The 14,620-nt window shown below is 47.7% G+C and overlaps 6 protein-coding genes across 6 annotated transcripts; 4 read left to right on the top strand and 2 right to left on the bottom strand.

The window, feature by feature from the left end:
* Positions 1-1,960: 1,960 nt before the first annotated feature.
* Positions 1,961-3,408, bottom strand: N7487_002552 (NAD(P)-dependent alcohol dehydrogenase; the record flags this gene model as incomplete). The annotated part of the gene is made up of 6 exons (XM_056870299.1): positions 1,961-2,032; positions 2,084-2,143; positions 2,214-2,264; positions 2,330-2,626; positions 2,693-3,150; positions 3,207-3,408. 6 exons carry the CDS (start codon positions 3,406-3,408, stop codon positions 1,961-1,963), a joined length of 1,140 nt encoding a protein of 379 aa, XP_056735083.1.
* A 366-nt stretch (positions 3,409-3,774) lies between these two features.
* Positions 3,775-5,403, top strand: N7487_002551 (aldehyde dehydrogenase family protein; the record flags this gene model as incomplete). Its single annotated transcript, XM_056870298.1, has 5 exons — positions 3,775-3,828; positions 3,881-3,950; positions 4,010-4,356; positions 4,380-4,445; positions 4,501-5,403. The coding sequence occupies 5 exons, from the start codon at positions 3,775-3,777 to the stop codon at positions 5,401-5,403; spliced, it is 1,440 nt and encodes a 479-aa protein (XP_056735082.1).
* Positions 5,404-6,360: 957 nt separating this feature from the next.
* On the top strand, positions 6,361-8,259 carry N7487_002550 (fungal specific transcription factor domain-containing protein; the record flags this gene model as incomplete). Its single annotated transcript, XM_056870297.1, has 2 exons — positions 6,361-7,768; positions 7,826-8,259. The coding sequence occupies 2 exons, from the start codon at positions 6,361-6,363 to the stop codon at positions 8,257-8,259; spliced, it is 1,842 nt and encodes a 613-aa protein (XP_056735081.1).
* Positions 8,260-8,655: 396 nt separating this feature from the next.
* Positions 8,656-10,154, top strand: N7487_002549 (uncharacterized protein; the record flags this gene model as incomplete). The annotated part of the gene is made up of 5 exons (XM_056870296.1): positions 8,656-9,063; positions 9,144-9,251; positions 9,306-9,721; positions 9,749-9,765; positions 9,808-10,154. The coding sequence occupies 5 exons, from the start codon at positions 8,656-8,658 to the stop codon at positions 10,152-10,154; spliced, it is 1,296 nt and encodes a 431-aa protein (XP_056735080.1).
* A 722-nt stretch (positions 10,155-10,876) lies between these two features.
* N7487_002548 (zinc-binding alcohol dehydrogenase family protein) lies at positions 10,877-11,935 on the top strand (the record flags this gene model as incomplete). Its single annotated transcript, XM_056870295.1, has 1 exon — positions 10,877-11,935. The coding sequence occupies one exon, from the start codon at positions 10,877-10,879 to the stop codon at positions 11,933-11,935; it is 1,059 nt and encodes a 352-aa protein (XP_056735079.1).
* A 479-nt stretch (positions 11,936-12,414) lies between these two features.
* On the bottom strand, positions 12,415-14,400 carry N7487_002547 (MDR family MFS transporter; the record flags this gene model as incomplete). Its single annotated transcript, XM_056870294.1, has 5 exons — positions 12,415-12,849; positions 12,924-13,084; positions 13,145-13,648; positions 13,725-13,995; positions 14,059-14,400. 5 exons carry the CDS (start codon positions 14,398-14,400, stop codon positions 12,415-12,417), a joined length of 1,713 nt encoding a protein of 570 aa, XP_056735078.1.
* Positions 14,401-14,620: the final 220 nt, after the last annotated feature.

Raw genomic sequence — 14,620 nt, 5'->3', positions numbered from 1 at the left:
ACAATGATGTTAAACCTCTAGATATAAACTTTCAAGACCATTGAGGACAAAAAGCGGCAGCCCTTTCAGGAAACGACTGAGATCCTGCTCAAATTGTTGTAAGACACAAGAGGTGTGCTCTGAGTATATTTTCTTGCAAACAGTGTGCAGTTGCTCAAACGGACGAGACAAAAACTGAAGAAGCCCACTGGTTATTGATGCGCCCAGCGGGTCAAAGTGCCGAGCGAGAAGTGAGCATTTATTGAGCTCTGTCTGTAAAGTGTAAAACCATTGCTTGCGTATGATCTTTAAGTGTCTGGTTGTGGGCCAAAGCTGGAAGTGTTCTCTCGTCAGGGTTGTTTTCTTTGAGTTCTCGGAAAACGGTGATGAGATGAAAAATCCGAGTACGCGAAGAAGCACAATGGCGAGCGTCTCCCTGAGGCACGGCTTACCGCTATATGGGGGGTTTTGCTCATCCCAGCCGGTATTATCATCGAAGGCGTCTGTCTTGAACATACTGAGTCCACAAGCTGGGTCGGTAGCGCTTTCGGCATGGGAATATCAAACATGGGGCTCCAAATTACAACGACCACCATTTACGTCTATACTACCGATGTAAGAGCCCTTACTTACACTGTCCCTCCCCATTTCTTACCCTTCATGCAATACCACGGCTGCTTATCTGTGTCTTGTAGTGCTACAAACCACAAAGCGCTGAAATATCAACAATCATGAACATATTCCGCCAAGTGTTTTCTTGTCTGGTGTCCTTTTATGCGTGAGTTCATGGTTCGGTTTGGCTCTCTTACTCGTAGGTGCTGATTTCCAATGATTTAGATTCCCTCTTGCAGATCTGGTTAGCATTCAAAATACCTGGATTATATTTGCCATGATTGTGGTGGCATTTATGGTTCCGGTCGTGGCGCTGAGGTATTTTGGTGCTCGTTGGAGAAGCCTCACGAACCAACAATCGCCCCCACCCGGCCCAGAATAGGTGGCCACAGGTCCATGTTAAACGTTTCAAACTGCCACTACATGATCACCGCTAGTTGTTGTAGTCTCAAATAAGGGACTTCTTGCGGTCTTGATGTATATAAGAATAAACCTGTCGCAACGAGGAATAGTTTGCTTGCATGGGTAACCTGTGCAAGCTCATGTAGTCCAGGCTTAGCCCAGGTCTGTACATCAGGATTCTCACCGAGAGTACCGATAATTTTATGTAAAACTGCACAAGTATGATGTACGCCATCTCCTCGACGAATATCCCCTCATGCTCTTCTTGTCATTCTGCACTCTTTCGCAATGTGAATACAGCTATTGTTCTTCACGATACGCAATAAATGGATTCATCATCACAATATTGATTGATTCCCACAGTTAGATATACAATTCACGGTCAAGCATCTCTTCTCAATCACTAGCAGCACGCTAGTTACTTTCTCTTTGCTTTCCCACACTTTTTCCGGCAGGCGTGGAAGTCCACATCTTCTCTTCTGCCTGGTGCTGACGAACCTTTGAACACATGAACACTCCTTCGGGATAAAACCTTGCTCCATATAGGAGGTAAGGGCAGCGTTGGCAAAAGCCTGATCATCAAATAAAACGACGTCAGTATGGACATTATTCACCACAAGCACGAAGTCACCCGGGTGGCTCCAACGGGTGCGGCGGCCGATGTCATTGGAGGGAACACTTATCATACCTCCCTTAGAACATCCTTGAAAACTTCAGCAGGATGTGGTAGCGTTGCGAGTGGGGCGTATGTTGTCTTTTCTTTTAACCGATAGTTGTTTAAAATCCATTGTCCTTGTATAGAACCACAGACTCATTACTTTACAAGTGCACGTTCTTATAACTGATAGTTAAGAGATCTTGTTGAGCCTTAAGAGGTTAGATTAGGTCTTGGAATGTTGCACTTTTTAAGGCTTGACGACTTGCTATTGAATTTAACAGGCTGAAAAATCGTTCTTCGGAATTAATTCTACCATTTTATAATGGGCTTCACCGTATGTCCTGCTTTCATATCCTGTATAGCGGTGGTATGGTCCTCAGGCTATTGCATTTGTTAGTGTGTGCCCTAACGCTTACTCGATAACTCAATTACCTTGTAGAAGCGCACGAGTTTTTCGATTGGGAACCTGCCCGCCCGATACCACTCAATCATCTGTAGAATATACTTCCAATAGCCCCTGTCAGCATAGGAAGAAAACAGGTAGGTGAGTTAGCAGGCCCACCTTTGACGGAATCACATCCCCTTGCACACTCCCAAGAAGAGTCTTTCCGGCCTTCACACATAGCAGACGATTAGGCAACGATTCCCAGATCATTTATGAAAATAAGACTGACGTACCAGTTTGAATTTTGTCATATCTATCTCGAGGGAGTCCTTTGCCATTCCTAGTAGAACCATTCGGCCTAGGACACTAGTCATGTCCAGCGACTCACGGATGATTGAAAGTACTCCTGTCGTGTCAATAGTGAGAGAGGAGCCCAATCCTTCCGTTGCCAACTTAACAGCATCCGTGAGGCTAGTAGTAAGTTCCCCAGTATGAATCACATGAGTGGCACCCAGCTCTGTCGCAAGCGACAATCGATCCGGGATACGATCGACTGCGATGATACGTCGACAGCCGATAATCTTCGCGGCCTACATTTCTTAGTTATCTCTGAATTTCATATTGTTCTTGAAATAGTATGATCATTGTTCACTCACCATGACCGCCGAAAGTCCAACCCCGCCAAGGCCAATGATAGCAACCGAGTCATTCGGCTGTGCTTTCCCCAGGTTCGAAACAGTGCCGGCCCCGGTCTGAAATCCGCACCCAAGCGGAGCGAAAAGTTGAAGTTCTTCCCTAGATTTCACGATTCCGGCTAGGCTGACAATACAGTTTGCCCTTGCGACCGCCAAACTTCCGAGGCTTGACTGGCCGAAGAACCCGCCTACCACATGGGCTGTAGTATCCTGCCCAGGTGCTAGGATCACTTGATAGCTGTCACAGCCTGGGTGGGCAAAGTTTAACCCGTAAGCGTCGTAGCAGTAAGAGGGGTGCCCGGCCCGACAACTTGGGCAAGCACCGCAAAACGCGATGGATAGGAGAACAGGGTCCCCTTCCTTCAGGTTCATTGGCGACCTGGGCACATCCGAGCCGATTTTTCTCAAGTACCCCGCACCTTAGGAGGTAGGTCAGTCAGATTGAGATTCCTTTCAGATATGGGGATCTACCTACTTTCATGGCCCAGGACTCTGGGGAAAATAGATTCCGGTCGCGATGCGATTCCTAGATCTGTATGGCAGATTCCACTGGCCACAATATCCACCAGGCATTCGTCTGGTTTAATATCTCGAATAGAAACATCCTCGAGTTTAGCATTCCAGGGTCTCTTATGCTCAGGCGGGTAAGATACAATGGCCTGACAGTTCAGCGACATTTTGAAGGGGGCGGGCGGGACAGGGAGTATGTTATTTGTTTGTTGAATGCGTAAATCCTGAGACTATGTATTATATTTGAATTATATTAATACCAATTATCTCCCCCGAGCTACCCAGACGAAGGCAGCCTGTGTTTCTGAGTACCAGTGTCAACCTCGCCAAGACCACCTTAACTCCCCGTAATTCAATCCAAAACCCTAAAACCCTAAGCTGACCGGGGAGATAAGGGACAGAATGAATCCGAACTCAACACCCATAAACCTTAGCCGGGGAGATATAAGAGCCCGGAATTTCTTTTCTTCAATCACTTCCTCATATCTGTTCGATTAAAAAGTATCTTGTCATATAAGCAGACCTTACTAGAAATGGCCTCCATCTCGCCAACAGAATATGAAACCCGCCTGTTCATCAATGGAGAGGTTAGTGCTTCTAGAACTTACTTTGGTCTTTATATCTAAGTTCTTGCATCAGTTTCGCTCTGCGTCGAACTCAGAGACATTTCTACTGAAATCACCAACAACTCTCGAGACAGTCGCTCTGGGTAAGCAGCATTCTAGGTGCCTCTGGAATCCAAAATTAATATATTAACAACATTTGTAGTCTCGGAAGCCTCTGTGCAAGACACAAATGACGCAGTTGCAGCGGCCAAGGCGGCATTTCCAGCATGGTCTAGGCTTTCGCCTCATGACAGAGGAGCGTACATGTTGAAGCTCGCCGATCTGATTTTGGAATCCGAACAGGATTTGGCTTATCTGGAAGCTATCTCAATGGGCCGACCCGTTTCTGGATACTGGGATGCAAAGGCCGCAGCAAAGAAGCTTCAATATTTTGCAACGTCCGGGTGGAATGTCCAGGGTCAGACGACTCTCAACACTCCGGGATATGTTAACATGACCGTCAGGCAACCCTTTGGCGTGGTCGGTGTTATCATTCCGTGGAATGTCCCGGTGTATTTTTTTTCATAAACAAGGTTGCACCAGCGATTGCGGCGGGTAATACCGTGGTCATAAAGAGCAGCGAGAAGGCACCTCTAACGGTAAGTCTTGTTCTATCTCGTTAGCGAACTTTCTAATAATAATTCGATATAATAGTCAGCAAAACTCGCTAGTCTTATCCAGACTGCCGGTTTTCCTCCGGGAGTAATCAATGTCCTCTCCGGCCACGGCAACATCTCAGGCACAACGCTTGCACATCATATGGATGTCAGATTGATCACCTTCACTGGCTCAGGTCGGACTGGACGTCTGATCCAGCAAGCATCTGCAAATTCCAACCTAAAGAATGTTATTTTCGAACTCGGAGGCAAGTCTCCTACTGTTATATTTGGAGATGCGGACCTCGAAAGGTCTGCAAAAGAGTCTGCACACAGTATTCAATGGAATAGCGGTCAGGTATGCATGGCAAACTCTCGAGTCTATGTCCATGCGTCTGTTGCGGATACGTTCATCTCTCTGTTCAAAGAACATTTCAAGTCTGTCACGCTTGGCGATCCTACCAATCCGCACGTCAACCACGGACCACAGGCGGACGAAGCTCAATTCAATATCGTGAAACGCTATATTGAGCTGGGAAAGAGAGATGGCCAACTCATACTTGGAGGAGACAATGTCACCGACCACAAAGGGTACTTCATTTCGCCTACCATCTTCACAAAGACACCAGAGGATTCTCCAATTATGAAAGAGGAGGTATTTGGGCCGGTGGTTAATATCAACGTATTTAATACGGAGGATGAGGTGATCCAGATGGTGAACTCTACCGAGTACGGGCTCTACGCTGCCGTCTATACCCGAGATGTGAATCGAGCTATGCGTTTTGCTATGTCTATGGAGGCTGGAACCGTCGGTATCAACTGCACGAGCCCATCCGGTGCCTTCGATTTGCCTTTCGGAGGATTCAAAAGCAGTGGAATTGGGAGAGAAGGAATTCACCACAGCGTGGACAACTACTTGGAAACAAAGTCGGTCCTTTTCAGGGTGGATAACGAGCCGTAAGTTCATTTGATAGATTAGAAGACCACAATATTTTTCATACCTACCACAGTTGTTTCCTGCTCTATAGAGAAGCTTGTAAACGGGGGTTTTGGTTTGACCGATCGTAGCTAGCTATGATACGCCTGTTTCTACATGTGCTGGAAGGGTAATGGAGCGAACAATACGGGATACCTTTTAGAGACCAGAGCAAGGGACTGATTCGACTGACTGCCTTGCAGTATGGGAAAGAAGATATTCAATGATGGAAGGTGCGAGCCCGAGGAATTAGGCATGGTCCTGGTTATGAACAGATTGTATTGTAGGCTTTGATTGGAGGGTTTGGAGGCGATGGACATGACAGACTTCTCAAATAAGCGCCGTAAAAATATCAGGAGCTCGAGAGGAATGAGTACGGAGTACTGCTACAGTACTGCTACCACAATGACACTTTGTATTTCATAACACCATGAATCTCAGGCCGGTATACACGCTTAAGGAGTGATCTTGAAGACCAATATCTATAGGTGTGGGTCTAAACTATAGTTTGGATAGCCAATCATAGTTAAGATGCGGAATGCGAATGCACTCAATTTGCATTGCCGAAAAAGCTCGGCGCAGATTTTCGATGCGGGGAACTACCTAGGTAGGACCTTAAGTTTCTAACATCTCCCCAATCGTTGATTTTATGGAAATATATCTGCAATACATGTTTGTTTATACGCCGATATGGTGAGACAAGAGACTAGCGCGACCAAGCGTCGCCGGAATCGGGTTCCCATCTCCTGCTTCAGTTGTAGAACGCTAAAGACCAAATGCGATGGCGCACAGCCAGTATGCTCGACGTGTGCTCACAGCGGACGTCAATGTACCTTCGTTCCACAAGGTATATCGAGGGGTGCTGGGAGCATGGTATTGGTCAAGGAAGAGTAAGAATCATTTCCCTTACTCTTGCGAAGGCATAGCTAAAGCAAGTTTGGCATGTACAGCTATTTACGCACATTGGAGAAACGAGTTGAATCTCTTGAGAGGGTGGCATTCCCGTCTGCTTCGGATGCACCAGTAGCCCCTAGACCTCCTGGCGCTGGTCAAGATCGACATGCATCGGCTCAGGCTCAGGCTTCTCCCACATCCTCGACAGTCGTTGGGCCTCTTAATACAAACCCTTCATCGACCTCGATGGTGGTCGATGCCAATGTATCAATCGGAGGCGCCACATTTACGCAGGCGATTTTGAACAGCCTCCATGGTCATAATTCTCTAGCGGCGCAATCAATCGTGGCTAGTGGCGAGCCCCGCGCAAAGCAATCCTTGCTGACATTGGAAGATCTATATACGCTGCCGGACAATACATCAGAGACTTTAGATCGATATTTTGCTCTCCGAAACATACTCACACCTTTGTTTCACGAACCTACCGCGAGACCAATGTTCGATGCGGCGCTACGTTGCTCAGCGGAAGAGAAATATCAGCATCGGTCCTCATTTATCCTCCTCAATATGATTCTTGCACTTTGTACTTCCCACTGGTTGTCTGATGTCGACAAGAACGCTCCCACAGCACGGAAACACTACGATATTGCGATGACGCTTCTGCAGCCTAACATGTTGCGCGATTGGACCCTAGAACATGTCCAAGCACTTCTTCTGGGTGCTCGATATCTCCAAGGCACCACATGCGGCGATGAATGCTGGAATATCCTTGGTTTGGCTATTCGAATCGCTCATGGTTTGCGTCTGCATCAAGAGCCGCCTCAGTCAGACGCGCCCCCGTTGCGTGAAACAAAACGGAGAGTTTGGTACTCTGCCTACATGCTTGATATGCATTGGAGTATGGTATACGAGCGTCCACCAGCTACCAAATCGTCTGAATTCTCCGTCTGCATGCCTGAAGATCTCGATGATGTCTGTATCCAGGCAGACAGGGTGCTCTACCCGACACCCAGGCAGCCATCATTCTTATCTTTTTTCATTCAGAACATCAAGTTGTATCGTATAGTTGAGAAGGCTTTGGCCCGCGTATCAGAGTGTAAAGCTGAGCGCAGAGTGACGGCGGAGTTGGTGATGGCCCTTGATGAAGACTACCAGGCATGGCTCCGAGAGCGCCCAGCACATCTCATTCTCAATCTCCAGGATGCCAAAGAGCCCACATGGATTCTTGCCTTGCGTGGTAATATGGTTTGTATCTTGATTCATCGACAGTCACTGAAGGTGAGTTTACATGAGAGAGACGGACCTGGACCAATTGAGGAGTCCACAGTCAATCATATTATACGTTCGAGTCAGAGGATCTGCGTGAATGCCGCCATGGATTCCATTGACATTGTCGCTCTAAGACACGAGCAAACAAAGGAGACAATGGGCCTTGACCGGTTCAATGTCTACTACTGTACGTTGACTCAGCCAACCACGATGATACTCGCTAGGTTCTAACCAGTTTCCACAGTATTCAATGCCGCGACAGCTTTGGTCTCATATATAGCAAATCCGTTCTACACCCGTGACCCACCTATCCTTGACAAAATGGACAAGGCACTGCACATGATTAAGTCAATGTCGAGAAATCACTCTTTCGCACAACGGGCACATTCCTTTCTTCAGCAACTCATCGGGTACATGTATCAACAATTGGGCCCCCGGGAAAGAAAATCGGAGAATTCGGCTATCCCTGAATGTGTATTCCATACACAGCCAGTGGAAACACAGCCAACAGAAGCTATAGGAACCTCAAATATGTCCTCTGATTTTCACGCATTGTTTGACTTTACGCAAGAACTCACGGACAATTTAGAGACACAGCTAGGGGATTTCGACTCTCGGGGCTTGTCCGAGTCCATGTGGACGTTTACCGAAGACGGTACATTTGGTGGCTTCCTATAGATTTTGTCTAAAGTAATTTTGAATGAGAAAAATAAATCGCGCTTCGTCCAAGTTAGTATTTGACTTCATAGCGGCTATATCCGGATTAACTGAGCAACGTGCCAGGACTTTTTCCCCCGGAGATTCTATGCATTTCTAGTCCCTATCCAGAATTGAATTCAATTTCTCATTCACGTCTCTATTGTTCACAAGGTTGTACAATGTTATTACGGAAATATTCCGCGCTCTTTACGGGGACCGGGGTGTTAAGAAAACTAAGGGGCTGCGCCGGGGAGATAAGCGCACGTTTTGTTTAACCCTAAAAATGGTTCAACTCCATGGGCTGACTATTTGAACGACCTCTTTGTAAGGTTTCTTATCGTATAGTTCCTCATAGCACTTCCGGCGTATCTCAACATGTTTCGCATCGCCATCATCGGTGGCGGCATTGGCGGCTTATTCGCAGCTTTGTCCATTGAGCACCATTGTGGACTCAATGATATTCAAATCGACATCTATGAACAGGCCCCTAAATATGGGGAGATTGGTGCCGGAGTGGGAATAGGGCCGAATGCTGCTGAGCTTGTGAAAAAGCTGGGTCTCTTGGAAGAGGCCCGGAAGATCGCAGCTGACCGACAGGGCATCTGGCTTTCTTTCCGTCGATATGACACCGGTGCGGAGGTTCATACGGTCAGGACACCCGAAGCAGGTAATACGGTACAGTTATCGATGCATCGTGCGGAATTCCTGGAGATTCTCGTTCGGGCTGTTGAAAGCCGAGGGGCGGCGACTTTGCATACGAACAAGCGTTGCCAGACGCTCGAGGTACTGTCCATAAACCTATTCCTATTCATATCCTATGATTAATTATCTGTTTGGTTCAATTGCTGATCATAAAGATATAGGATCATGGAGACAAAATGTCAATCACATTCATAGACGGAACAATGACGACAGCAGACCTGGTAATCGGTGCAGATGGCATCCACTCGGCTGTACGCTCGCAGTATGTGGTATGTGCCTCTCATATCTCGAGTGATAAGCATATGTATTGACTACTCTGATAGAATGACAGCGCTCAGTATGGCGAAATGGTAGTTTACAGAGGTCTTTGTGACATGGACAAGATCAAGGACTCATGGACACTTCCGACTTTTGCTGCAATCTTCATGGCTCCTGGAAAGCACTTTCTTACCTTCCCTATCAGCAACAACAAAATCCTCAATGTAGTTGGGTTTGTGACTACTCCATGGGAAAAACTCAGGGATACGAAAGAAAGCTGGACACTCGCAAGTGAGAAAGCAGCAGTTAAGGAGGAGTTCAAGGATTTCGCTCCAGCAGTCCAGACAGTCATTGAGAATATGGATACCAACCCATTGAAATGGGTTCTTTTTGACCGAAAGACGAGCCCGGAATGGATCTTCTCCGGAGGCAAGGTTGCTCTGCTAGGCGATGCAGCCCATGCAATGTGCCCCCCACCAAGGTAAGCCAAAGCCTCTTTTAATTGAAGGGCCTGCTTCAAATTAAGTCAGCATACGATAGACTGCTGATCAAATTCTTATTTTCTAGGCGCCGGGGCTGGCCAGGCCCTCGAGGATGGGTATATAATTGGGCGAGCTCTCCAAGAATATTTCCGTCCTCAGAGAACTTCACGCCGCTATAAAATCGAGCATTGCCTTCGTCTTTATCACTCTATTAGATATCCTCGCTCGGAGAGGGTCCAGATGACATCCCGCGAAGCAGGGGACATATATGAGATGAAGATCGATGGGGTGACTGGGCTTAGTTATGATGATGGCCTTCCTGTTGTGAAAGCCTTGTTGGAAGACCGCATGAAGTGGATTTGGAATGAGGATATTGATGAAGTGTACGCAAAGTCCTTGTCTGAGTGGCAGCACTCGTATGCGTCAATTTAATGTTGGTTTTCGATGGTGTTAGTACTTGTATGTGGCATGAGTACTGAATCTACATATCGTTAGTACATGTTCTTCATGTTGGCAGATAGATTTCCTGGGGTAGGAGCAATTAAAAAAAATGCCGATCAATACAAGATGGATTTTTAGTTGCTTATATGGCTATGAAATGATCTATTTTGGACAGTACAGCCCAAGAACTGCCAATTTTATTTTTGGCGAATGAGCTGTCCATGAGAATAAGACTAAGAAATAAGATAATATCAGATTTCTAATTTAACAACACTCTGGGATTACTTGAGTTTGAGAGCGACCGGAATCTTAGACTCCGGTCCTTGACAAAAGAGGGAAACGACCGGTATTCAGATTCCTGTCGCCGGTTGGCACGGCGTTATCTTAAAACTAAAGCCCTTAATTCCGTCTTTTACTCTGGAGTCTGCTGTGGATAGCTATTGTGACGCTCTGACCGATGATTCCTAAATGACTGACGGCCCTAACTCCGTATGCTACGCCGTACGGCGCTCCGAAGGATGCCTACCTAGCGATGTATCGGTTTCCGCATATATATAGAACCAATTCCTCATAGGAAAGGCGTCAGAAACATCGCTCTGCATTCTCAAGTTGCCCAGAAAAAGTGCCTATTCGTGTCATCTGAAAGCGACCGCAGCTACTGCTCCTTTTACCCACAATACCTCCAGTCACCCTATATAATAGGAAGTTCGACAATGGCCCAGACCCCAGAGAATCAGGCCGCCTGGCTACTAGCCTCCCAGGCCACGCCGCTTGAGATCAGCCCGGCGCCGTACACCTCTCCCGGGCCTCACCAGATTGTGGTGAAGAACAGTGCACTGGGCATCAATTCGGTCGACTGGGCCAAACAGATGCTCGGCGAAGCTTTGCTAGGCCACATCAGCTATCCATTCATTCTCGGTGAGGACGTGGCAGGCACTGTTGTCGAGGTGGGCGAGGGCGTACAGCGCTTCCGTGTCGGGGACCGTGTGGTGGCAGCGGCTTCTGCCATCTCCGTCAACAGCCCACTCGAGGGTGGCTTCCAGTTGTACACAGTCATCCGCGAGTGGCTGGCCGCACCACTACCAGATAATATCACCTTTGAGCAGGCTAGCGTGCTACCGTTGGCCATCTTCACAGCCTCCCATGGCCTATTTGACACCGGCTATTTAGGCCTTGACTTCCCCACCGTGCCCGCACGCCAGTCTAGAGACAAGCGTGCTATTATCATTACCGGTGGCTCATCCGCTGTTGGTAGCACTGCCATTCAGCTGGCCGTATCCGCTGGATACGAGGTTGTTTCGACAGCATCGCCCAAGAACTTCGATTATGTCAAGAAGCTCGGTGCCACCCATGTGTTTGATTATAAGAGTGACACTGTGATCGACGATATTAGCGCTGCTGTCAAGGGACTCCACCTTGCCGGTGGCTACTCCATCGGCGACGGCTCCATCGACCTGCTGGCCGCTGCCTTGGAAAGGCACGAGGGCCCCTCTGTCAATAAAGTTATTGCTCTAGCTGGCGGCAAGCCTGGGGGTGGCATCATTGACCCGAGCATCCAGGTCAAGTTTATCCTACTCGGCCCGGACGCGGCTGGCTCCGACTCTGTGGTGAGCAAAGTTTACACGAGTTACATCCCTGATGCACTTGCAAACAAGCAGTTTGTGCCAGCACCGGAGGCGATGGTCGTGGGCCAGGGACTGGAGAAGATACAAGAGGCTTTTGGGATCCACATGCAGGGTGTTTCCGCAAAGAAGATTGTTGTGTCACTATAAAGCCTAGAAACTTGTATCGGGGTCTTCTTTGCCTAACAATCATCTAGCTATCTACATAGTAAAGCAATATCAAACAAGCATGTTTATGCAATTTGCTACGGAAGGTGATCTAAGAAGAGGAAAAGGCTTTAGTTCGGTTCGGTCATAGGGCGACTAAAACATCAGGTCCAAGTACGGAAAATAAAGAAGGGGGCATAATATGGCTCTTTTAACTACCGTCTTGCTACAAATGGCACTCCTCTAGGCAGTATCTCCTCTAACTCCTACATATAGAAAACCAGCCAATTCCCTCTAACATGCGTGTGATCAAGAGAACAAAAGATTATATATACTTATATACCTGTTTTCCTCTTTAAATCAGGTACTATACCTTTTAAATATATCTAAAGCTAGCTCAAAGAAGCTGCAAGGTAAACATCAAACGCGAGGTCTTTAACACCCAACCTTCCATCTTAAGGAGTATTTATGCATTTTCCATCTTAGGCTGTGACCGACTTTTCCGTGGTGGAGTCCAAATTCTCCTCGGTATTCGGTGTCTGAATGGCCTGCAGTTGCTTCACCTTCCGAATATCAACCCAGCCCAGCCCCCAGCCAAAGGCAAACGTGGCTAAGCTGACTCCAATACCAAGGTACATGACATGGCTAATCGCCGTGGTATAGCACTCCAGCGCAGCCGTGAGCTTATCCCCAGAGACAACGCTTCGGATGGAACTGAGCCCGGTACTGAGGATGATGTTCGGGCTCACGCCAACCTCGTCAATGTGCTTCTGGAGCTCCTTACGCAGCCCGTTGGCGAAGATGGAATTGGCAACAATGAGAAAGACGGCACCGCCCATGTTTTGACAAAAAATGATGATAGCCATGGCGATAGGAATCTGCGGAGCCGGGACAAGATTTTGGATAGCTACATAGGGCTTCATGCAAAAGTAAAGTTAGTACAATTGGACTTGGGATATAGAAGAGATGGAACATTGGAAAGTAAACTCACTGCTGAAGTCATAGCACCACTGCCAACACCATAGAGGACCTGGTAGCCAATCCATTTTGAGGACGAAGTCGTGGGTTTAATCATAGACATGAGGCCATAGCCAATGGAGGCCAAGGCACTTCCTCCCAGGTTCCAGGGCAGGTAATATCCAAAGATCTCGGCTGCGAAACGTTAGTTGGATCTCAGTTTTCGAGTTAAAAAGAGAAAGGGTGATAACGAACTCATCATTCCCGAGAGCATAGTGAAAATGACCAAGCCTAAAGTTGCTGGCAGTAGATGTACACCACTCATTATAGGCCTGTCGTCGAGAACGGTTTGGAAGTAAATGGCGAGATAGTATTCGGCCACCAGAATGGCACCGAGAAGGAAGAACAAGTTACCCGCAGCAGACCACACAATGCGCTTTCTGATCATGGAAAACGGCACCATGGCACCGTCCCCCTGGTGGTATTCCCAGACAAGAAAGAGAATAAAGGTAACAGCAGCGCCGACCAGAAGGCCTATAACAACAGAGCTATTCCACGGGTGCACGGTACCGCCATATTGTAATGCAAGCAGAAACATGACTGCAGCGGGGCTGATAAGCAGAAAGCCTGGAAGATCCAGAGACTTGACGGCTGTACTGAGTACTTGTCTGGGGGGCAGCTTGGTGGTCGGCTCGGGAATGTTGAAGAGGAGCAGTAAAATGGTTAGAGCGCCGCCAATGGGAAGGTTTAGGTAAAAACCTACAAGAAAAAGAAAAATATTAGTACAACGATGGCGGCCAGGGATCTTAATGAAGAAGACAAGCAAACCACTTACACCAACGCCACGTAACATTTTGAGTGAGTGTACCGCCAATGATGGGACCCAAGGCGATACCGAGCTGGCCGATGCCTAAGTTGATGCCCAGAAACTTGGCTTGCTTCCTGCTCGGCAGTACAGTAGAGATGATGGTCAGGGCACCATTTCCAATACCGGACGAGCCTGCACCGGCAATGGCTCTACCGACAATGAACATGGGCGAGGAGACAGCAGCTCCACATATGACAGATCCGAGCTCGAAGATAAAGAAGAAGACGAGGAAGGACCACTGTTTCCAACGTTAACAAAATTTCACCTTAGTTTCTTTTAAAGAAACCACAGAATGACCTACCTTGATGTTAAAGTGACTGTAGATCTTGCCGGTAAGAGGCTGGAGGGCGGAGCTGCCGAGCTGGTACGCACCGCCATACCAGCCGACGTCGACCAGAGAGTTGAATCGTTCTGTTATGGCGGGGGTTGCGGTAGACACAACGCACATGTCAAGGAAGACGAGGAAGTAGGCGATTGTAACAGGACCTAGAATAGACCATAAGGCTATGCCGGTGGGAAACTTGCTGTCATCGTCTGCGGCCTCGTTCTTGGAGGTGACGCTATCGGAGCCGTATTTCTCAACATCACTAGTCTCCTCTGGCAGTACTTTGCTCGTATTAACTGACTTGTTGGGGTCGGTCATGGCTGGGGCTGACTCTTGCTATCTCCGTCCTGATGCCAAGAACTATATGAGTAGTTGCTGGGAGAGAGACGATTAGCTTAGAGTGCAGCCATTGGAAGCTATATAGCACAACTGACTACATGATGCTGGAAAATGAACAAGAGCTCAGGACAGGAACCGGAATCTTGCGAGTGAGCGCCCTTGAGTTAGGATTCGTTGTTAAGTCAGAACCGGAATCTAG

The sequence above is a fragment of the Penicillium crustosum genome, assembly GCF_028827405.1.
Source record: "Penicillium crustosum strain IBT 35664 chromosome Unknown utg000001l_segment0_segment0, whole genome shotgun sequence".
NCBI lineage: Eukaryota > Fungi > Ascomycota > Eurotiomycetes > Eurotiales > Aspergillaceae > Penicillium > Penicillium crustosum.
Note: the sequence above shows the minus strand (reverse complement) of the source record. Positions and strands in the feature narration are given on the sequence as shown.